At 38.3% G+C, this 25,900-nt stretch overlaps 1 protein-coding gene across 6 annotated transcripts in view; it reads right to left on the bottom strand.

Annotated features, from left to right (window-relative positions):
- PPP1R12B (protein phosphatase 1 regulatory subunit 12B) overlaps positions 1–25,900 on the bottom strand; it is a 1,629,528-nt gene that overhangs the window by 1,410,867 nt on the left and 192,761 nt on the right. For 4 of the 6 annotated variants that reach the window (XM_044076504.1, XM_044076507.1, XM_044076505.1 and 1 more), the window contains exons 2-3: positions 25,352–25,442; positions 8,326–8,526 (exon numbers count right to left, since the gene is read on the bottom strand). In XM_044076504.1, coding sequence (XP_043932439.1) covers positions 8,326–8,526; positions 25,352–25,442 — 292 coding nt within the window. The remainder of the gene's footprint in view (positions 1–8,325; positions 8,527–25,351; positions 25,443–25,900) is intronic. The other 2 variants (XM_044076509.1, XM_044076510.1) reach the window with 1 other exon arrangement.

Here is a 25,900-nt window from a genome sequence, read left to right as displayed (position 1 = left end):
AAAAGCAGTTTAAGTTTCAACTTTAGCGCAGAAGATAGCTTCCAGTAACTTAAAGGGGAAAAAATCAAATGCACTCAAGTGTTTAAAGTAAGTGAGACTTTGAGAGCATATAGGAAGTCAAATGACAACAGGCTGGTGTGAACAAATAATAACAGAAGCTTTAAGTAGCTATTCAGATGAGCTGATAGAACTGTATAACTCAGAGGTTCAAGCAAAGGAAAGATTGGCTGAGTATGAGGTTTTTCAAGAAGTGACATTTGAAAAAAAAAAGTTAGAAGATGGAGTACACTGAGAAAACCTGAGGTTTTTTTTTTTTTGCTATTCCAGAGAAACTGAAAGCAAACATAATGCACTAATTTTAAGAATGTACAAATAAGTATCTGGATGGGTGTTTCACAGCAGGATTTTTATAATTGAGAGGGCACATCATGTATATGCTCCAAGTCTGGCCAAGAGAAAGCAGCTAAAATCTACATTGGCAAAGATGAAATCATATCAGCAGAAAGGGATGTGTCTAACAAAACTGGCAGAAGGGAAATGTATTAAAAAGTAGCAGCATAAGAGTGTTTGCAGAATATGTATTTACTGTACATCATGCAAACAAGAAAAGAAGCAAGTTTTGCTCTGGCAATCAGAGAATGCTAAGAGGCAAGTATGAGTTTCAAGCTGCTTATTCAGCTATCTTCAGAAGAATTTATCCTACGGGATCAAATACATTTTTGTACGCAGAATAGGTTATGAAGGGCATAAGAAGTTTAGCTATTAAGCTGAATAGGATTCCAGCAATAACAAAGCTTATACAGAAAAGTTACCAATGGGAATTTTTCCCGTCCTCCAAAGTTGAATGACTGCATAACAGAAAAAGTCCAAAAACTGACTAGAAGAATAACAAGCACTTTGGATGTGTGTTCAGAAATCAAGAAATTCAGGAAGACCATCAACAATGTGAAATCTGTGAGCAAATGGGGGAACTATAAAGCTAATCATATTAAACATAAGATTAGACATGAAGTATGGTTTTGCAAAATGTGACTGAAGAAAACAGTGGTTTGCTGAATGTGCTAAAGTGGTGATTAAATTTTAAAGCATAATCCCCACTTAATATCATTAATGTTTAGAAAGAGACTGAAGTAACTATAATTAAAACAGTTTTTGCTCGTATTAATATTTGCATACAAATTTCATGATGGAAACTGCATGTTACAGAATAAATCAGTACTATATATTATGCAGTAAGAGTTATTTTAGATGTGAAGTGGGGGGATTGTGACAGTTACTTTGTATCTGCTAGTGATATGAAAGCATTTTTTTGTTGTAATGTATACAGTTTTTACACTATAAAAAGGTAAGAAAGTCTTACACTATAAAAAGGTAACAAAGTCTGGAAAGAAAGAGACTGCTGGGGTTAATGTAAATGTGTAATGATCATATTATATGTAGAGTTAAAAGATAATAATTCCACATGTTTTTATGGAGGTGGATGTCTACTCCAATGTCCTCAGTTTAAACTACATATAAATTGTTTTTAAGTAAACTTGGTTGAAAACAAGATAAATTTATGAAAGACATGAACATAAGTACTTCTTTCTTTCATTTACAAAGATATTAGCTGTTTTTCATGTTTCCATTAGCACATACTTTACATTAGAATCAGGGAATCTGCAGGTGAAGCAATTAATCAGGAGAAGTCTGAACAATGTGTTCTGAGTGAAGTCAACTAAGATTTTTTTTTACTGTTGCATCTGTAAAGTTACTAGCATTAGCAACTCTTTTATTGGGCACATGCAGCCTGTAGGTACAAGCAAGTAATCATGAAAGGTCTGAAAAATGTTATCTAAGTAAAGTTTACATTGTACAGTGTAACTAATTTGGAAAGGTACAGTGACAAGCAGATTAACAGAAAATTAATGCAGCTTGAAACTGTGGGAAGTTAATAATTTAAAGAAGTAGTGGCATCCCCTACAGACTTAGAACTTTGATCCATTAATTATAACAGCATGCAATTTAGTTTACTGATTCAAGAGTAGCCAGTGCACTTTAAGCCAAAAAGTCAGTGTTCACAGAAAGCAAGCAAGCTACTTTTCACATCTGGGAGAAGAGCAATAAGAACAATCAACAATCAGTGTAACTGGGAACACAGAATCCAACATTCACATGTTTAACCTTAACTTCAGTTAATGTCTGTGAGTGCAGCCATCTATATGAGTCAACTGCTCCAATTCAGAGGGGTAAACCTTCTTTCTGGAAACTGTAATTAACTTTTTGTATCTGATGTGAGTAAAAAATGGATGGGATGGTTTTGAAAAATGTTTTTAGTTTTTTTGTTTCTTGAATGGGTCTTTATTGAAGCAGATAGTATAGACAAATGTGACATGGCTTCAAACAGATGACAAAAAGCAACAACATTCAAGATCAGCCTGACAAATATTACTGTGTGCATGCAAGCTGTAAGTTAGAAATATGTATTCAACATAAGTGTCATGTACAATAGGAGAGAGTAACAGATTTTTATCAGAATGGCTGCTCTATCAATATTTAACATGGAATATAAATGGCCTTACTGGTGTGGGAGAGTATTGAGTTATATTAAGGAATGTAGTGTGCAAACAGCAATGTTACAGGAGATATATTGAAATAAATCACCATGTGAATTTGACAAAGAAAGAATTTCAGGGTGGACATGCAGTAGTATGTTAAGGGCAAATGAAAAGTGAAGTAATAATACTGATTGCTTGAGAGACCCCAAGATAAACAAATGAGGAAAGAAGACAGTAATTGTAGATTTGCAGAAGTAAGTGATCAACTATCAGAGGAGGAGGATTATGCTGGCATGTATTTATATTTCAACTAAAGCTGTTATGGAATTCACTCAGCAGGAAATATTATTTATGGGCAGGAAGTGGAACACATTTTGCAATAGTGAGGATATATCAGGGAGCTACAAGGGAAATATAAGAAAAGATGATTCACTTCTGAAGTGGTATATGATTACATTTCGTGGTATGGAGAATTTGACATCAGTAGCACAAACTCAAGTTGGAATTTATATATTCCCCCAAGATACAACAACATGGTGAAACTGGACCAAAATTATATTTCACAAGAACATGTGTAATAATTAATTGAAATATTTCAGACCCATCCAATAACTCTATCAAATTACGTACTAATAAAAATTAAGACAAAGATGCAAGGTAATAATGTAAAACAAGACACTGGTATTTTTGTACTTATCTGTTAAAAAGACAAATTTAAGAAATGGTATGGGCTTCTGCGGTGGTGCAGCAGTTAGCATTGTCACCTCACAGCTAGAGGTTCTCCCATTAAATTCTTGGCTGGAGTGCCTTCTGTGTGGAGTCTGCATGTCCTCCCCACGATCGAGTGATGTCTAAAGACATGCAGGTAGAAGTGTGTGTGAATGGGTGTGCCTTCTTTGAAGCTTGGGCATCGGGCTGGCAACTCGACACAATAAAAATCCACTGCCAATCATTAGCGGATCGGAGTTCCGCTGTGGTGACTCTTAACTGGGAAAAGCTGAAAGGAGAAGAAGAAGTAGAAATAATTCATGAGCTACTATGGACTATAGAAATTACTTCAGAACGGATAGCTAGTGAATGAGATAAAATGAAAAAAAAAATGGTAGAAATAAGATTGAGAGAAAAAGGGAAAGAAATGCGAAAAAGTAATAGGAATTTAGAGAGATTAACAAACACTGATGTATTGCAGAAGAAGGAGAATCTCATAGAACATGAGTAACTGCAGAGTGCTAAAGAGAAAATAATGGAGTATTTTGATAATATGCATACATTTAGAAAGGTTGCTGTTAACCAATTATCTTTTGATAACTCTACAGTAAAGGAACTTTTAGCTCAATAACTTAGACAACAGAATATAGAAACGGTTGTAGACAAACTTAGGGAAACAATGACAAGAAAAATAATCAAAGATCCTATAGCAGTGCTAGATATATTTAAGAAATACTATGAAAATCTGAATAAAGCAGAGGAACAGGGAAACCAAGAAAAGGTACAAAGGGAAATGTTTATGGAAGACTTGATTATGGCAGGGCTAGAGGAAAGGAAAGCTCAACAATAGCTAAGAGAGGAAGAAATGAAAGAAAATAGTAATGTATAATTAAAAGAGAAATCTCTAGGAACAGATGGTACTCCTGTAAAAGTTAGGAGGAAAGAAACGTAATAACGTTCTGAAAGGTTCTGTTTAAGAATATTTTAAAGGGTGGAGAAGTATCAGCATATTGGAAGGAAGCTGTGGTGGCTATATTATGGAAAAAAAAGGCAACCCCTCTCCAAGATCCAGCTTCATATAAACCTGTTTCAATCTTAATCAATGATTTTTAGAGTGTTTATCATTATACTAGCTAACAGAATGGCAACAGTGTTGTCAAAGTGGAGAAACATGGGTCGATGTGTTATTTTTTTTGAGAGGGGGGAGTGGCAAATAGTTTACAACATTAACAGAACAGCAATGATCTGGAGGGAAGCAAACTGCAAGAACATACCACTATTGTTGGTTGGTCTTGATGGAGAAAAAGTGTTTTCTATTGCTCTAGTTGAAGTCATCCATTCTGTTCAGATCTCCTTTCGCCAGTAGAAACAACAAGGATTTTATGAGTAGGGTAATGGTAACATTTGTGTACCCTGATAGAATAATAAGGTTAATAAGGAGAATATATGAAGGGCTGGAGGCAAAAATTAAGGCAGGAGGGTTCTTTTCTGACAAGTTGTATTTGAACAGAGGGACCAGTCAGGGATGCCCTCTTTCACTTTTGTTCTTTGATTTATATTTAGAATCATTAGTAAAGAAAATAAAGGAATGTACACATTCAAGGATATAACCAGTACAGTAATCAATGAAAATTAAAATTTATTTGCAGGTGATACACCGTAATTAAATTCAGAAAAAGACATTTTGATATTGTGGAACATTTTGAGACAGTTTCAAGTTTTTTAAGGATATAAAATAAATGAAGATACAACAAAAGCAATAATGGTAAACTAAGTACCCACACATGAAATAGTTTAGCAATGCCCATATTTATTGAGGCATAAGATGAAGTATTTAGGCGTAGGGATTAAAAATGATTTTGTTATGAAACTTAAAGCTACATTGAAGTGACAATACAAAAACTGAGAATCTGGATGATCTTGTTTATTGATATGGATAGTAAGATACAAGTTGTAAGAATGTTTTTAGTCTTATAACCAGGTCAGAAATACTTCTACCAACCAGAATCAGAGCTATAGTTGATAATAAAGAGTTGAAGGAATTTATTTGGGAGGGGGAAAGTGCAAGAGTTAAGTGGGATAAGTTGAGTCTCACCAAAGAACAAGGCAGTTTAGCAATGCCCGACATGAAGGGATACTTTAGATATACACAGTTAAGGCTCACATACATAACTCAAGCAGAAGGCTATAAAGCAAAATGGAATGGGATGATCACAAAACATGTACATCTAAGAGACAGACTAGGATTTTGATTTCAAGTCCTTAAGGAGAATAACAACCATACAGAATATTATATTTGTAAATTAGCAGAAAGTATTATGTTAACCAAGCCAGCATAGGAATGGAGAAAGGAGATCTTACCAATACAGGTGACTTCAAGTAAAGGTATAGAAAATAAGCTACAGGGGGCTGGAATGTATTGCAAGACATTAGCAAAGAAGCCAAGGTACCGGGGGGAAAAAACAACTCAGTAGGGAAAAGCAAAAGAGTGGGATGGGGCTAAGCAGAAATATGAACTGCATTTTAGACACTATATTCCCTATCAGCAATGATTAGAGTACAAGCAAAGATGCACTAATCCATCCCCCAAAAGGGAACAACTCTGCCTTACTCTTTCAAAAAGAAAAATGGCTGCCCAAACCATAAACAGCATCCTCCCTTCTGGGTATCTTATTATACCAACTGGTACGGGGAGAAAGCAATCCCTTCTTTTCTCAAAGAATTCCAGAAAAAAATCTCTGCCCCTCTATAATTTAAGATCACTTTACTCAAACTACACCCCATCTGCAACTAACATTATCCATCCTGAAATGCACAGAGCATGTTTTTTTTTTTCTAGTTTGGGCCCCAAAGTGTGGGAAATCATACCTGAAGATATTAGATCACTGCAAGCTATCATTAATTTCTCTAAATATCTGAAACACTTCCTGTTCAATCACTCCAAATCCAATTGATTTAGAACCAGCACCATCACTTAATCTATTCCACAACACATACACACACACACACACACACACACACACACACACACACACACACACACACACACACACACACACACCTTGCACTTCCTCCTAATACCAATCTTTTGAGGTCTAATAACAATCATTACTCCCCATATTAAGATATTCAACATAATTCAGCCACACAGTCTCCTTTCACAACTACTTATGCATACATACACTCCCAGATCCAGAAAAATTCAGGTCTTACTCCTATCATGCCCAGGCTACTCCAAACAAAAAAAATCTGTAACAAATTTACTGCCACTTCTCACAAAGCTTCTCTTCATAAACCTCCCCTTTCAGCCTCTTTCGTCCTCTACTTCTTGGATAAAACAATTAATTTCCCTAAAACTTTCCTTACACAACTTTCAACATGCCCTCCCTACCAACCTGAAATCATATACACTATCCCTTCTCACCCATACTACGTTCCTCCTCCTGATACATATATTCCAATGTAAAACAGTGTGCCTTTACAACTTATCACAGTTTTGTAGAAGACTCATTATGTAATACAAAAATATTATTCCTTTACTAGACTTCACAGCATAGAACCATAATTATTATATGGCATAAATGCATTTATTAGACTATATACTCCTACTGTAAGAAGTTTAGCAAAATGTCAACCTTGCACTGATTAATCCTGCAGCTCTGCAGCTTCTTTTACATCCTTGATTGTATTACTGTTTAATTATTGTAAATTACTGGATCACCAACTTCTTACACTACCTTGTATCCTTTTCTATCTAGTTAAAAAAGCTGGGCTGAACCTGAAAATGGTCTACTTGGATCAGTGCTCTACCCAGTCAACAAATGCATGCATGGATGAGCGAATGGATGCATGAATAAATAAATGAGTGAAAGACCAGATCTGGTAGAGTTGGGTCTAGAACCGAAGCTGCTGTTAAGAAAGGGATAATTAATACAGCATATAACATGCTGCATGATAACATATAATAAGAGGTTACAAAAGAGAATGGAAAGGTAATTTACAATGGAACAATGGAGAGACATTTGTATTGATCCTAAGTATGCTGTGTAGGTATTGTTATACCCCAAGTAGACTTCAGAGGATTTCCCACAAGTAGGTATCAAATACTGGAGAATGAATGGGTAACAGAACTGTAATTTGGAACATGCTTTTTGGAAATGTAAATAGTTGGTAGATTTTAAAATCCTGTACAGAGTACTATGATGGAAATGTTGGGGGAACAAATGGTTTGCAACTAAGGAAATGATTCCTTTGAATCAAGATACAGAACAGAACTGCCTAGAAACTGTAACTCCTTACTAAGTTTAAGGCTAATGGATGGCAAAAAATTAACTACAAGAAAATGGAATTCAAAATCTCACTAAACTGTAATTGAAGAATCGAATACTGTAAACACGACAAAAGACCAGGAAGTGGGATATTTAGAAAAAGAAGAAGCAACTTTCATAGAAATAAATGGAATAAGTGAAAAAATATATGAATAATAATGCTCTAGAGGAGAAGTGAGGTTTAAAGGGAGGCAGGAACTGAGCAATATATGTAATGTTGGAGTGGATGAAAATTGTTAAAAAGAAAACAAATATGCATTCTGCATAACTATATTACAGCTTGTTTTCTTTTTTATTAAGGCATTTAAGCTCATGTTGCTGTTTAAAATGTAATGTTTTAATAAAGATGCTTAACAACATATACAGAGGTCACACAGCTTTAGAGAAAAGTCTTACATTTGCAGAAAGGTCCATTGCTCAAGTGACTGAGTGACATTTATCAAAAATATTCAGACACTCTTAATAAGGAAAATTCTTCAGAAACTTACAAAATTCTCAAAGACAGCCTAGGGCCATTTCCTCCACATGAACATGAAGCATGATAAAGAATAAATGGAAGAGTGACAGATGTGTGAAGTATAACGAGAAGGTGGACTTAATAGTTTGCATGTGTGGAGTGATCCTAATGCCTGTAGCATCAGTCTGAAAGGTCATCGAAAGTGGACATTTTCTTATCCGAGCATCAGTTATTCTGGCTTTCACAGCTGTCATTAAGTGCTATCAAAGTGTTCTATAATACACACTAAACATACACTTACTACATCTTCTGAACTTCGATTCCACCTTGGCCTGCTCTCCACTGGCTCTCTCGTTGTCTCTGGCAGCCTGAGCTCCTTCTTTTCCTGGGGTTCACTACTTTCTGCCTTGTCTCTCTGCTGCTCTTGAGCTCTCCTCTCAGCTCGATAGCGACTCAAGGTCTGTTTTGCTTCTTCAATGTCTGTTAGGATTAAACCCTAGGACATCAAGCAATGGTGACATATTATTCAACAGACATGCCATATTTTTTAGCTTTGTGATTTTTATTCCATTTTGATACTGCGTGTTATTTCATTATAACATTAGAATGGAAAGGATATGGAGTACAAGTCATTATACCACTCTACTGTGCGACTACTATTTAATAATAGTGAAGTGAGTATTCCAATGACAAAACATTCATATTTTGCATTCCTTACAATGGGGGCTCAAACAGCTTCAAATGGCAGTTTCAGTGGAGGACAACACTTTCTCTAGAGGGAGCAAGGCCAGAGGCATTGAGTACAGCAGAACCCAGGGCATCAGCAATCAGTTAAATCAGTCATGGACAGGTAAATAGATAACTCCTATTGATAACCTGTGAAAATATGCATAAATGTACCTGAGACACCCTGAAGTCAATGCCAGTCTGAAGTCTATCAGGATAAATAGCCCTGCCAGGTGAACTGCAGTTCATCATGCCATCTCCTACAAATCACTAGTGCTGGACTACACAATTAGGCCAGTCAGAGATACACCATTAAAATGTAACAGCATCAAGTATCTGCACAGTCAGAGATTACATCAAATTATGGATGTGGGCTTTGGAAGCAAAGGGAGACAACAGAGACAGCCAAATGGATATTGAGCATAGTAAGAGAGACAACAGAGACAGCCAGATGGATATTGAGCATAGTAAGAGAGACAACAGAGACAGCCAGATGGATACTGAGCATAGTAAGAGAGACAACAGAGACAGCCAGATGGATATTGAGCATAGTAAGAGAGACAACAGAAACAGCCAGATGGATACTGAGCATAGTAAGAGAGACAACAGAGACAGCCAGATGGATATTGAGCATAGTAAATGAGTAACCTAACAAACGGTAGCGGTAGACACAGCACAAAAATACATGATCAAGAGCTTTCATCCATAATTAGCAAATAACTTTTTACCTCAGTTTCTATCAGTATTGCCCAAGGTCTAAGTTAAAAACCTTTTTGTGTGAGCCTGGCTCCATTGCAGAAAGGAATGGAGCCATGACTGCAGTCCAGGTAACCAAAGATTAATTAGCAACTGCAACACTGGAGGAGTAAATCAAGGGGAGTGAAGATGGAGTGGTTTATCCATCTCTTCAGCGGGAGTGTGCAATTTGCATGCAGTCTGAGGCACACAGGGTGGTACAATCTTCTGGTAGGCCAAGTGAGGAGAAGGTGAAGGTGTGGCCTGTTCATTTCTCCAAGGAGATGGTGGAGTTGGGGTGGACTCAGAGTCACACATGATGATGAAATCTTCCTGGGGAGACCAGAGAAATAACTGCTCATGCTACAGGGTGAGGGACAGAGCTGCTTGGAGGGAATGCCCCCTGCAGAAGAGAGGGGCATCCTCTGCAGATAGCCCATTGCACATCCCCTTCTAATTGCCTCACTGAGTGTACACACAGAGCCAGGCGAAGAAGGAAAAATTGCAAACTACCTGATAGCTGTCTAGATGATGACACCTCTCAGTCGGGTCTATATTATATGCTCGACTGCTTAGCTTGTTGAACGTCGAAATGTTAACAGCTAAATGGCAAAATTTAAAAATTGCAAACAGCCACTTACGCAAATTTTTTCATCAGCAAATAATTTGCTTTGCCGTTATCAGGAATTTGCCCTTTCCCCAATGTAGAGCAATCTCGGAGTTGATATATTTAGTTGGGGGGTGGGGGCACAGCCCCCCACATCGGGGGTATGGGGGCAAAGCTCCCCACTTTGTTAGGGTTTGGAAGTTTATTTTAATTTGTGACGGCCAAGTAAATTCTTTCCCGATGAAGAAACTTTGCATAAGTCGCCGTTCGCGATTTTAAGCTTTTGCTGTTTAGCTGTCGACGTTTCAGCATTCGACAAGCTAAGCGGTTGAGATTCTAATATAGACCTTCTCAGTCAGCTATCGGCCAGTAAAGGGAATGAATGGATTGATAGAACAACAGTGGCTCTGACGGCCAGCAGGATCAGGGACAAAAACTGGAAACAAAAATCACATGTACACACATCCTCAGCTTTAGTACACAGAATATGCCACTTAGAAAACCTGTGCATAAAGTAATACTTTCTAATATTTCTTCTTCATATCCACCTCTGTCTACAAGTGTACATGGCAGCATGCTGTACTGCGGGTTTATCAGTGAAGCCATTATGCATACACTTCTCATATTAAGTAAAATAAATTAACAGCTAAAATTACCTCAGAGAGGCTCTCTTGAAAATTAACCTGCATCGACATAAACATGCCACCAGGCACTTCCTAGCAGTCTACCAAGGAATTACATGTTTTGACAACATAAATAGTGCATGATCTTTTCTGGAAAAGTATGTATTATATGCACCCTGGTCAATTCCACTAAAACATTAATAAGCTGTTTCCAAGAAGTATGCAGAGAACAAAAACAAGAAAGCAGGAACAGACTGAAAAGTAGAGTCAGGACTCGTAAATTAGGACACTAAAGCCTAAACTGATGTTGCTACAGAAAAACATACAAGATTGTGCTACAAAGAAGTGAAAGTTCTCAAGTACACCATTTTCATCAGTTATGAAACCAAATCCATATAGACAACTCTGGCACAAGATGGAATAGAGCTAAGTGCTGAAAATATAAGTTAAGTATTTACCAGAATATCAGGTTTATCTGGTCTCTGTTTGAACATTAAAATAACTGGACTTGTCATCTTGCTGCCAACTTGCACAGTAATGATGCTCCTCACAAGATCGAGCTCCTCCCCTGTCTTGTAATTCCCTACTTTGAAGAGTTATCAAGTAAAGGACTATACTACCTTATGCATTAGAAAAAGGAGAAATTGGCATAAGGGTTTATGACCTCACATGAAGGAAGATCAGAAGTTCATTCCTTCAAGGCCCTTAGTACAAGACAATATGGGGGGGGGGGTAGACAGATCATTCCAGTGTCCAAACAGAGACCAAATAAATCTAATGTTCTAGTAAGTACACAACTTGCATATTTTTCTGCTCCTGTTCAGACACTAGAACAACTGGAGAAAAATCCTTAGCTGACTCTGGGTGACCTAAGCCAGCAAGCCTCTGAGGTGATACCTCCAAATGAAGCTCTAGCCCTAGAAAGGGTACTCAACTTGCATATCTATGCAAGGATGACCACGTAACAGCCAGTGTGATATTGCCCAAGGGTGATTATGTAAAAATGGCATTAGATATGGTTTGTGCTCTAAGAATGCACACTTGGTCTGGTGGCCAAGGGTTTCCCAGCAGAAGAGTAAAAACAGGCTATGCAATCAGATAGCCACTTATCAAGGGGAATCTTGGATGCCTTTTAATCCTTCTTGGCTGTTGAAAAGGATACAAACAATTGTTCATCTTTCTTGAATGAATGAATTAACAAAAATAAAAAGGTGACATTATCTACGGACATCCAAAAGTAAAGATATTCTCCCTTATTAGAATAACTAAGGAAGAAGACTGTCAAATTAAAGATAGATTGGTTGAGATTAGTCTGTGTAGCCACATTCACCATAATAAAGGAAAGGTTAGCCCTGAGCATAACTCTGTCTGGATGAAAGACAATGTACAGATATTCTGAAGATAAGGAATGAAGTTCAGAAACTCTTCCAGCAAAAAATGATAGCTACCAGAAGAGCAGTCTTCTAGGTCAAAGCTTTAATATGTATAGAATTGGGTGGCTCAAAGGATGGTTGTTTGGTTAATCTCTCCAAAACAAAAGTCAAGTCCCAAAGGATGGCAGGTCAAGTTAGAGGGGTCTGGAGTGAAAACAGCTCCTTCTTAAATAAGTCTACAAGAAAGGTGAACAAACTGGCAAGAAATGTTGATATAGGGTCAATGTTTAGATTTCAAAGCCCAGATCATAATTTTTTTTCTTCACCCTTGTAAATTCTCCTTGCTGAGATTTTCTGTGATGCAGTAATCAGAGTAACTTCCTAGGTAACACGTTAAGGAAAAAAGTTGAAAAAAATTTTGGCATTTGGTGTTGGATGGCAAAGTAAAGAGCTTGCAACATGAATTTCCTCATCTCCAAAATATCTTGGAAGCTATTTTCATCTTGAGAGACCATTTATGTGAGAGAAATATTTGTCTGCTCAGCCTGCCTGTAATCACACTGGAAGTCCCTGGCATGTACATTGCTACTAGGAAGCAGTGAAACAGTATGGTCCATTCTCAGACCCTCATAACTTCACTGCATAGCGGGTAGCAATATCTTCTTTCTTGCTTACATGCCACACCACTGCCATACTGTCTGCAAGTATGAATACTATACGCCACTGGAACAAGTCCTGGAATGCCTGCAATACTAGGAGGACTGCTCTTATCTCAAGTACACTGATGTGCAACTGGGAATCTTGTACAGTCCATGCACCTTGGGCCATCTTGTGTAGATAATGCCCCACATCCCCACCCTGGTCAAGATGCATCATTGGATACTGTGACTACTGGATGGCTGGATAAAGAATGCACCTATGGACATATTCTGTAGGTCCATCCACCATAACCTCTTAATGCAGACTCTTGAAAGTTTTATTGCATAAATAAAGAAGTTATGTACTCACCATAACATTCCATCTATGTTGTCGATTTTCATTCTTCCTCAACTGTTGGGTTCAGATCTGACCCTCAAATCTGACATGAACACTTTTTCTAACTCATAGAACACTGAAACTGTTGAGCTCCTCCCTTTACCCATAATGCTCTAGCCATCTTACATACCTCAGATCTAGTTTGCTGTCCATAGACCTGTATAACAGTTAAGAAACATGAAATAATGTAATCATGGACTCAAACAAAGCAACAGTGGTTCCTCTAATATCCTTTGATCTTCCAGGTGTAAAGAATGGAAGCGGGTTGGTGTTAGAGAAGTTGAGAAAGAATGAAAATGGGCAACACAGATGAAACGTTATGGTAAGTACATAACTTCTTTAGCTGATGTTGTCATTTTCATTCATTCTCAACTGTTGAGCGAGACCCCAGATACCTAAATCCTGGGTGGACACTAAGGAAAGATATTTCTGAGCATAGCTGAGCCAAAAGTTACTCTTCCCCTAGAGACCAGATCCAATTGGTAATGAGTAATAAAGGTATGAGACTTAGAACAAGTTGCAGCTGCACAAATATCATCCAGTGAAGTTCTAGAAGAAAAGGCTGAAGAAGTTGCCAAAGATCTGTTGGAATGGGCTTTAGGTGGTTTTGGTAAAGGCAAACCCACTTTTTTTACTCAATTTTTTATTTTCCAACTATTATAATGTTTAACAATACAATAATCAATAAACAAGTATTATAAGCCTTTATATACACTATGTATAATTGATGAACAAAAGAGGAAAAAAAATTATAAAAATATGAAATTAGTAACAAAAACGTATAATATTCAACTGATAAAGTATAAAGTTACACATTAATTAGTTAGAGTTCAGTTTTAATTTCTCAATAAGAGCAAACATTTTTTTCCAAGGATTGTTTGACCATGTTTTAGGAGAAATTCTTGATTCCTTCACCTTAACTTCTAATGTCACTGTTTCTTCCATCAATCTCAAGAATTCTTCCAGAGTAGGTTCTTGTGAAGATTTCCACTTTCTCATTATACATTTCCTTGCCACAGCTAGTATGGACCAAAGTAGATATAGATCTTTTTTATTCATTACAAACAAACCCATTTTTTGTAGACAAAGGTAACACAATTAGACAACCATTTGGCTAAGGTAACTTTGGAAACTGGTTTGCCTAATTTTGAATTAGAACAGGAAACAAATAATTGGTCACATTTCTTAATATCTTTGGTTCTGTGAAGATAAAAACATAACTGCCTGTAAACATCCAACAGATGTAATATATATTCTACTTCATTTGAAAAGTTTGGAAAGAAAACTGGTAGGTTGATAACCTGATTGATATTTGATTCTGACATCACCTTAGGAAGAAAGGAAGGGTTGAAAATTAAATAAGGGGACTTAGAGGAAAGAACTCGAAATTCAGACACTCTTCTGGCAGAAGTGATAACAACCAGAAAAATAGTCTTCCGGGTCAAAAAGATTAAATCAGATTTAGCCGATGGTTCAAAAGGAGGTTGAATTAAGGCCTGAAGAACGATATTTAAATCCCAAGGAGGTGTAGGATCCTTCAGACGAGGTTTAAATAAATATGTTCCTCGTAAAAAGTCTTTGCAAAGTTTAGAGGAAGCTAAGGCTGAGTTATTTACTCATATCTGAAAATTTGAAATGCCTGCTAATTTTACTCTGACAGTTGAGGAGCTAGCCCCTTCATTGAAAATTGTAGGTACAAGTCAAGAACCTTAGAAATTGGTGCTATAAAGGGTTCTAAATTCTTTTTATGTGTCCAAAAAGCAAATCTTATCAATTTACTTTTGTAAATTTTTCTAGTGGAATGTTTGCGGTATGATAAAAGAATGTGAAAGACATGGCAAGAGAGCCTGAACTGTCTGGTAATCAATGGAACTGGAGAAACCATGCGGTCAGCATGAGGCTTGAAATGTTTGGATAAGTCATGCCTGTCAGGTGAGCCAATAGATCTGGAATTGGATCCAGAATTCATGGCGGGTGTAGATGATGAAGCCAAAGGAAAGAAAAACAGATCTAACAAAGCCAGTAAAGGGCAATGAGGATAACTGTGTTCTTCAATCTAGATGCCTTCTGGAGAAATTTGAGAATGATGGATATTGGCAAGTATGCATAAAAGAGACTGGAGGGCCAATCATGAAGCAGAGTGCCCCTCAGGGACTCCCCCACTGGGAGGATCAGAGTAAAGAACCTGCTGCACTTGTTGAGGGGAGATGCAAACAGATCCAAACATGGCTGACCCCATTGATGGAAAAACCTCTCCGCCACCTTCATGTTGAGAGACCACTTGTGAGGCATTAGAATAGACTGGCTTAATTTGTCTGCAATCACTTTGAATTTCCCCGGAATGTGCATTGCAATCAGAAAACGATTGGATGGAATTGCCTAATGCCATACTCTCATAGCTTCTCAACAAAGAGGGTAAGATCTGATATCATCATCTGATCATCTAATATGCCCCTCTCTCCAATCACTCTAACTTTCAATAATACGTTTACTCTCCTGTCTAACTGCATAACCATTCCTCTACTCCTTCACCTTTACCTTTAACTCATTTTGGCACAAAGTTTTACCTGTCTACCCTCCTCAACATTTTCTAGCCCTCTGCTAAACTTTATCACTACAACCTTCTCTACTCACTCTTTTTTCTCACTTTCTATTCCTTCCTTACCTATTTTATCATGTTTTTCTCACTCTACTTACCTTAATCCTCTCCTCTCTTTCATCTCTTTCATCATATCTCACACTGATAAAGTGACTGAGTTACATGCTTGGATTTACCCTACACTATCCTAATATACTTGTAATCTCTGAGACCTGGTTCAAACCACACATTAAAATTCTGAAGTACTTCCCCTAGGTTTCAACATGCTCAGAGCTGACCAGCTCAAAAGCAAAGCAGGTGGTGTAGCCATACTCTATTCAAACTCCTCCTCTCTTACTCCTCATAATCATCTTGAACCTTCCTTTGGCAAAGCAGAACTTATTACCTCTTATCTTAACTTAAAGAATCATAAGATCCCCTGTAGTATTACATGTACATACCCCAGGCAACAATCTATCAGCTCTAGAAGATATCCTATCTTGGGTCTCAACTAATATTTCTCTAGAAACTCTAATATTAGGTGACATCAACATTGATTTGCAGAAACTTATCTCTCAGTACGCTACAAATAGCATTAACCTCTATGGCTTTTAACATCTCACATAACCTATACCAACTCATCAAACCAAACTGGTTCTATTGTATATTGGATTTTGGTCTCCCACCCAAGTAATTTATTCAATCTGAAATACTTCCAGATTCAATTAGTGATCACCACCCTACCTGTACGACCAGACTTGTCATTAATCCTTGCAACAACATACTTACAAAACTGTACACAACTTAACCCACTGACCTTTACAAATATATATTAAATTCAATTAGTTGGTCTTTCCTTAAATACTTGCCCCTTGACGAAGCAGTTAACAAATTCAACTCTATATTCCTAAGCACTTTAAACAGATTAGCTCCTCCCAAGAGGGAAAGAATCAATACTAAATTCTCTCCCTGGCTTTCTGTCAGTACCAGATCCCTTATGCTAAACAAACATAAGGCCTTGACATGATACTTGAAACCGAAGTCACAAGAAAACCTACATTTTAGAGAATTGTGTAACCTAGTAAAGAAATAAGTGAACAAAGATAAAAACAATTCTACTCAAATCCACAAAATCAGCACAAAACTAGTCCAAAAATTCTGTCAATAAATTAATAAAATTTTACACCCTGGAATTAATTCTTTCCCACACCCATCCAGTGACTGTACATCTTCTGATATAGCATTTCAGTTTAACTCTTATTTCATCAATAGCACAGTTTCCACTGCTAACAATTTCTCAGCCACACCTGCTACATTCTCTCATCCTCCTACAAGCTGCCTCTCCAGGTTTTCCCTACAACCAGTCCCTACATCCTTTATTAAATCCCTACTGAGCAAATTCAAACCTTGTCCCCTTCTGCTGATAATCTTCCTAATGAATATCTAAAAATGGCAGCTGACTCAATAGCCTACCCAGTTTCTATACTCATAGATTTATTAAATTAGATTAGATCCCTGTGGAAAGAGTTCTTCATCCTTCCTCTCCACAAAAGTGGCATTTCCGCAGATATATCTAACTATAGATCTATTGCTATACTGTCTGCTCTTTCTAAAATTCTAGAAAAAATGCATCCACAAACAATTTCTTCAATACCTGCTTGACACTAAACTTCTTTCTCCTACTCAACATGGATTCAGACCTGCACATAGTACTACCACTGCTCTATTATCCTTCACTGATACAGTCAACAATGCTTGAGATATAGGTAATTTTGCCTCATCTCTATTTTTGGATCTATCTAAAGCTTTGAAAACTCTCTCTAAACCCAGCCTCTTGTCCGTACTATCCTTTCTTGGCTTAACTGAAATTACCTTACAATGGTTTACCAGTTATCTCCCCAACAGATATCAATCAGTTAAATGGAATTCTGTTTTCCTATTTATCAGTCAGCACTGGGGTACCACAAGGCTCATTTCTGAGTTCACTCCTCTTCAACATTTTTTATTAACAGTTTGCATGCTTGCTCTTAACAAGCAACCCTTATTCAATATGCTGACGACTCTAGTTTAAGCTGCTCGTCTAACAATCTTACCCATCTTCAAAATATAACACAAGATACATTCAATTCCATTGAGGCTCACCAACAATCATCTCCTACTCAAGCCTAAAAAAGAATACAAACTACTATTATTCTTTCCCAAACAACTTACCCTTGATAACTCCAACTTTACAATTACTTCACTTAACAATATTGTAATTGATGCTGTTTCACACACAAAGCTATTAGGTGTAACAATTGATGACAATCTTAAGGTCGACCTGCATATTAATCACAACATAAAAAAGACCCATCAAAAACTTGGCATGTTGTATAGGGATAAATAATTCCTCACCAAGTCCACAAAAGTAAATCTTACTACCACTTATCTCTTACCATCCATTCTATATGGTCCCCCATTCTAACTAATCTTCACTCTTCCCTTAAAGTAAAACTCAATCAATGTTATAATAAAAAATTTAAATGTGCTACTGGTCAACCCCTCAAATCACACTATTGCTCTTCACTCAAAACCCTAAATTGACCCGAACTCCCCACCTGCTTACCTTTAATCAGCTATTGTTAATACATAAAATACTCTACAATCCCTCAGTTTCTCAAACCACCTCCTCCCTACTTCAACATTATCTTACACTTAATGACTTGCGCTCTTCTCACAAGCAACTCCTATCTCTCTATAAACCTCAAAGGTTGAGTGGTCTTAGTCTTTATTCACACTGTGTTGCTAAGATCTGCAGCAGTATTGCAGCATCAATCAGACTGATACCTCACTACTATACCTTCAAGTCTCACCTAAAAGAACATCTCTCCAACTCCTGGATCTGCTCATGCTCTATTCTATACCATCTTAGTACTCATCCCTATTTATGTCTTACAGTATTTACTCTTGACCCAGCTTACTATCCCTCCTGGTTTCCACTGTCCAAGCCTTTCTTTCAATAAGCCTTCAACTATCTGTTTTTTTTTCCTTTTCCTTCTTTGCTTATCCAAGATAATTGCTTGGCTTCTCTGCCCTACTGTTATATCATACAATATATAAATATTAATAAGGTTTGGAAATATAAAGTTTTAGTACTAGTATTTTGCTCCTTAATATCTCTATATTTCAAGAATTTGCTTATATTTTTTAAATGTTGTGGGGTTTTCCTCCCCAGGTAATCTTTTACCCAATTGGACTTTCCTGGTTGCTAAATGTCAAATAAATTAAAATCCAGTTCCCCCTTGTTTGTTGATGTATCAGACTACTAACATATTGTCTGTCTGAATCACAACAGTTTCAGTTGCAAGAGCTCCTTGGAAGCCCTGCAACACTAGCAGGACAGCTTTCATCTCCAGGACATTAAAATGCATGTCGGCCTATTCTGGGGACCACGTACCTCGGATTGTTCTTCCCAGGAAATGCCAGGCTTTAGAACATACAGTGTATACTAATTTTTCTTGTGGTGGCAATACCCATACAATTGTGGAAGAGGACTTGTAGGCCACCTGCAAGATTTCTTCCACTAGGGAGATGCGGTCTGTGGGCCAGGAATCCATCCATCTCATCATCTCTAGGAACTCATTTGAAAGAGGCATCTTCAGGAGGAGACATGGATGAAACCTCCCCTTTTGCAAGATCAATATGTGGGAGACAAAGAGAGAGACCTGAATGGGAGTTGATGTGCTTCCTCCTGCACTGCATCTACCTATAGGGGAATAAGAGGACAGTCATCCAAACTCTCCTGTGAAGAAGGCAACCCGAATCACAACAATGTGGGCCTAGGGGTTCCTATGTTCAGTGGAAACAAATGATCATTTGAAGTATCCATCTGCAGTGGTGTCTCAGCCTGGAATCAACAATAGCTGTACAAGTCATTCCAAAGAACCAACTTTATTTTTCCTCTTTGTATCTAAGTCTACTGAAGTATTCTGAGCTGAGATTGGCAATGAGCACATAGGCACAGACACTATCAAAATGACACTGGCACAGACTGTTACAATTGAAGAGTTGGGGACAAAGTCACCCCAAATACTTTCAGCATGGAGAGGCTGAAGGTCCAGTGTTCCAACACAGACAATGTCCATGTTGGTATCAGCACTCATGGCTTGACACAGAGCCCTTAGCCCTAGTGGTTCCTGGTGTCAACAGGGGCTGGGGAAGAAACCACTGACATTTAGGGCATTAGAGTCATAGAAGCTATATTTGCAGACATCAATTAAATAGATATAGGCTCTGATGTCGATACCACCACTACCAATGCAGGGACAGGGGACTAACAGGAAAGATTGATAGTGGACATCTGAAGCTGCCTAAGGAATTGAGTGGGTTGAGATAACACCCTACTATAGCTAGGCCTTCACAAAGGCTGACATTATATTCTCCCAATATAAGGAAATTAGGCTACTAAGAGACCTTTAGGAGAGCAAGGTGGAGAGAAATGCAGGACTAGAAGTAAAAAACCTCAACTCTTGCTCAAAAGAAAAACTTCCTGATTTTATTCCCTTGGCGCAGAGTTGCAGGTACTAGATGACTCCTATCCTGATGGATGTGGATGAATTTTTTGATCGAGGAGGATAAGCAGAGATCCTTTAGGCAGACTTATCTTTTTCAGAAAAGGCACTTTGGAGTTCTCTTTTCCCACTTCTTACCAAATAACTCCTTTAAAATGAGCTTCAGTCTTCTGTCAAGGAGGGTGCAGAAGCCAAAAAATGAGCCACCCCCAGGCACATCATGCAAACGTCATAGAGGTGCTGTGGAGGAATCTTATGCACACTCTGGACATTTCTTGAAACCAGTCTTGGATTCTTTCTCTATGACATTAGCCCAACTTTTATCAGCTGCTAATAAAATAACCAGTAACAAATACAGCAGAGACCAAAAATCCAAACCAGTGATTTGACTATTAATCATATTTATTTATATTTGTTTAATAGAGGAGTGCATTGATCAGTATTGATCAATTTGAAGTTCAGACCAGCTGAAATACAATATTTCACAAATTACTAAACTGATACAAAGTGGAAAAAAATAACAGCTAAAAGTAATATTTAGCTTAATGAGGGGTGAGGAGGGAATAAGTAAGGATAGACTGAGTATGAGAAGAGAGAGAAAAGAAAGTGTAGTAAAGTGCTACAGGTAGGTAGCCCAAGACCTTATACAGCACACTAGCTAGTGTTTTCAGTTACAGAATAGAAATAAATTACTTATCTTGCTGAAAAACAAAACTAGCCATAATAGCTTAAGCTCTGTCAGAAATGTTGTGATTCAATGGCAGCAATGAGATCTGGAGATAGGTCTTCATAGCCAGGATTTAAAGGAAAATAAAGAAGCTGAGCATGCAAGTTGGAGCCAAGGCAACCAGTCCAGTTCTTCCAGTGTGGAAAGCATTCAAAAATTCATGAGAAACAAATAACTAAATTGTGAATGACAATATAGGAATACAGTGGGAACTAAAAACACACAAACAAACCACAAATCTCTTCAGTCTGTCGGTAATCCTTTCTGTTGAAGACTGCAGCATATTCTGTCTTTGTTTTTAACATTTATTCTACTGATGGGGTTGTCCCTATTCTTGTGTACACTTTTGAACCTCTGGATCCACTACTTCTATTGCAGACTATGGCATGCATCTATTGCCCTTTCTACACAGAAATGATGTTCTTCCATATCACTGTTGAAGTATTCATAACCTAAGGGATCTCCTGCCAAGGATAGCCCAACATCCAGCCAGTATAACAAAGCCTTTAGTACTTATAGATGCTGTACATCACACATATGCTCCCCAGGCAAGTAGCAGGGCATAAAGGTGACATACAGACACACACACTTTGAACTTCTGTCATCTGTCCAAATGCTATCATTGAATGTCAATCTGAACACCCTTCTGCTGTGCTGGTTACCAAGCCACATTTCAGATAAGTGCCCCACTGAGATGTCTTCCTATCTTTCTTTTTTTATTGAGTGCTGTTGGGTTCATGTCATCTAGAAAGGGAAAATGTCAAAGTGGGAGACAGCTTCCCACTAAAGACCACTACAACCAGTGTCGTTTCTGTTTGGGTGCTTCCCATGACCATACCCAGTGTTCTGTCAGGCTTTTGTCCTTAAGACCCTATGTTATCATTTCTCTTCTTTATCTATTTACCTTGAAAACCATTATCTTAAGCTATTGGCTCAAGGTGCTATGCAACTCCTGTCCTGCTTCCCCCAGACATCTTTCTTGAGGCTAGTGAAAGCCCCGAGGATCATCTGGTGGGCGCCTCGGATTCCTCTGCCATGTACCCTTTAGATGCTGGCACAGATCATACTTCTTGCACATCCTCAGAGGCTATACAAACATTTGCATTTGATGTTGAAGAGGAGCCTCAGGTGATTATATCCGAAGGACCAAGAGGGATTCTGCAGATTTTAGTCAGAACTTCCACTGAGTAACCTCCCAAACCTGTTGTATCAGAGGCACATGGGAACAACAGGTGTTTCAGCTCATTGGTGATTCTGAATGCCCATGACTTGTTTCATCGTTTTTACTGGACAATTTCAGGCAATAAAGCCCCACTGAATATTGCCAAGGGTCTTACCCTACAAGGGTGTTCTGTGTGAACATCCCGCAGAAAGAAACAGAAAACCAAGTATACTTCCCCTGTAGTTAAGGATCTCCATTGTGAATGGCACAATTTTATCCAGGGGTTATTCAATGATTTAATGGCCTTAAAGCTTCCTCAAGGGATATCTGTGCCTCCCCTTCTCTGGTCTTCAACTCCTCTTTAAATACCCAGGGAATTAGACTCTTCAGATGAAGAACTGGATTCTGGCTTACTCTTCACAAATCCCTTCTTCCTTGGACAATGGTTCAGAGGAAGAGGATTCTATTAGTCCAGATTCCCCTTTGAAGTAACTCTCCTTTGGGGATACAGTTGCTCGCATGATGGAGTTTTTTAAGTGGGATTGTTCTCAAGTTTCTGATATTCAGAAAAGGTAGTATGAGCTTCTACAGATGAAGTCTAATAAGCCAACAGCTGTTCCCCCCTGTTCTGCTGTCCTCCTGGATACCTTTTCAGCAGCTTCTGTTCCCCCTGATTTTCAGCCCCCTGCTCCAAGAAAACTGACAGATTTTACAAGGTGCCTAATGAATGTAAATTTCTTTACAAATGCCCTTCTGCTAATCCTTCTGTAGTTTCTGCCTCATCTGACAAGCCCTCCAAGCCGTTGCCCTCTACCAAGTTGCTTCCTTCAGATAAGGATGGTACATTACCTACCAAACCCATACAACTAGGTATGTTTTGGCTCTCCTTTTTCAGGTTTCCAAAGTGGTTTCTGACCTTCCTGACTCTGACGGGAAGGCTTCTGCCCTTTCCCTGTTGGGCTCTACTTCTCAAGGTGCTCACCACTCTATCAAATACAGCTATGATACAGGTGATGCCTCTTCCAGAACTGCTACCTTTGGCTCTGTTATGAGGCATTACTCTTGACTTCAACTTCAGGCCTTGCCTGATGACATTAAGGCCAAGCTGTCAGATGCTTCTTTGGATACAAATCCTTTTGTGATGTTGCTGCTGAACTTTTCAAGTCTCTCCAGGATAAGGATAAAGCCTTACAGGAGTTGAAACATATTTTTGTTTCTCTTATTCTTAACTTTAAGACAACTTACCCCTCCAAATCTGCTTTTGTTCGCAGGGACTCTCACCCTCCACTTAAGAGGAAAAAAGGTTCTAGACATGTGCCTCCTGCTAAGTCCACTCAAATCCCTACCTCCCGAAAACCTGCTTTTCAGGATAAGATGGGTTCTGTTTGACAATTTGCTTCCCCTTCTCCCTGGCCAGGTTACATTATCCATCCATCTTTCCCTGTCTTTTCCAACTTGGTTAAAGATCATAACAGACTCTTGGGTTCTGTCCATTATCCTCCAAGGCTACTTAATGGTTAGGAAATCCCTTCTTCTCTTTTTAGGCATCTATCAAGCTCCTCAGGAACAACTTCCTCTTTTCCCAGAGGTGTTCTATTCTCTTGGGCATAATTCAAGTTGTGCCTCCTGCCCAGGTAGTGAGAGATTTTTATTCCAGAATGTTTTCAGTTTCCAGAAAGGAGGGCACTTGACGTTCTGGACCTTTCCCAGCTCACAGCCTTTCACACGATTTCTTCCTTTCAGACGGTGTCTTTTCATACTCTTTTCTCCCCTTCTTCACCCCAGGCCTTTCTGGTCTCTCTGGATCTCAAGGATGCCTACCCTCATATCCCCATCCAGCCATTCCCTTTTCAGGAAATGTTTATGTTTCTCCATTTCTTCCTTGCATCTTCAGTTTTCTGCTTTTTGCTTTTGCCTCTATACTGCCCTAAGGGTATTCATCAAATGCCTCATTCCAGTCACTGCCTTTTGTAGGATGTGAGGAATTCAGATCGTTCCCTATCTGGATGAATGGCTCATTCAAGCTTCTTCCCCAATACTCTACTTCAGGATGGTCATCTGTTCATACTTGCATTAAGCATTACAAGTTGGATGTTATTTCCAGGGCCAGAGTTGGCATTGGCAGTGCTATCCTGCATAGGTTTGGATGTTATTTCCAGGGCCAGAGCTGGCTTTGCCAGGGCTATCCTGCATGGGTTTATAGAGGGCTCTTCCATGCCAGCCTCCTCTCAGGCTTCCTCTTGAGCTTTTGTAATCTCCCTTAGGTTATGAATACTGTAACAGTGATATGGAAGGACAAAGTACAGTTGTGCAAAATCATAACATAATAGTAGATACCATTCTCATCACTGTGGCAGTATTTTCTCCTTCCCTCTTGCCTGCTCTACTCTCCCTATTCTTTCTTGCTCTCCTGGCTGAGGGGCTCTTCTCCTTCATCTCCTTCTGGATGCATATGTTCTTCCTTGTCCCTATTGACATTCTGTTCCTTTTGGGCCTTTTCCAGTTCTGAGTGTGTGCATCTGTATGTCACCTTTATGCCCTATGCCTTGCACAGGGAGTACCCATATGACATACAGTGCCTATAACTACTAAAGGCTTTGGTATACTGGCCGGACATTTGGCTATGGCTATCTTTGGGGAGATCCCTTAGGTTATCAATACTGCAACAGTGAACAGAAGGACATCTACTGTTACAGTAAAATTTTACACAACTGTACCTTCTCTCACTAAGCAGACCATGTTAACCTTATTAAGTATGTTTTATCGTTATATTACTTTTTTCCTGAAAAATTATCCTTTTGTTACATTTATTATGCTTTTATTAAGACTGCTGTCTTTTCTCAACCAACCCCTTTCATTCCCAAAGTCAAAATATTAAAGTTTTTAAGCTTTAGTGCATTCACTATCACTTAATAAAAAATAGTGAATGATTAACAACAGTTTAAGTAGACAAAGGAAGGTAAACTCCTTATCCCATCTCATCCATTAATTCGTCTGCCATTTTAAAACCATTCTGTTCAAGTAGCAGTCTGACAACCTGATGGTGAATTAAGGAAAAAATATATTCTGGACGCACTGAGTTTTCATTGATGACATTTTCTATTACAAACTGCAGCCAAATTTTACATTAACTTCATTCAAGACACGACTGATTTGTTGTCAACTTTGTGAATAAGCATGACAAATGCAAAATTAGCCTGCTGACCTGTGTTGGCCTTCGTGTTTGTCGAGCCTGCCTTGATCGTGCTCTTCTTTGGGATTCAGCCTCTTCATCTCGCACAGGAGTCAGATAAGACCTGGAAAAAAAGGGATTTTGAGCACATCAAGTCAGCACAGAAACAGTTCAAGAAATATGGAGTAGTGCCTTCCTTTGCAAGTGCTTCTACTTCTACAACACTTTCCCTAGAACTACTTGACATCAAAAAGCAAGTGCAATAGAAGACTGACCATTTTGTGAAGCTTGCTCACCCAAGAGAAACACAAAAATGAATCTCTACATAGAAATGACAGAGAACACAAACATCTCATTGCACACCTTTATACTGAGTCACCTTCCAATAATGCAACAGCACATGAAAGCCGTATATTATTTATAGCCACTGTTAATGACCAGATTACAAGAGACACTGAATGTTCCAACAGTGTGCCACTAGCCTGTTAACTATGGCAAAAAGGTGCATGATTCCAATGGCTATGTTCTGAAAAAGGAGTATATATGGATCCCATCAGTTGATTGAGTTCTCAGAAACTCGAA

The sequence above is a fragment of the Protopterus annectens genome, chromosome 7.part0 (assembly GCF_019279795.1).
Source record: "Protopterus annectens isolate FY-2018-M chromosome 7.part0, PAN1.0, whole genome shotgun sequence".
In the NCBI taxonomy this organism is placed as follows: Eukaryota; Metazoa; Chordata; order Ceratodontiformes; family Protopteridae; genus Protopterus; species Protopterus annectens.
Note: the sequence above shows the minus strand (reverse complement) of the source record. Positions and strands in the feature narration are given on the sequence as shown.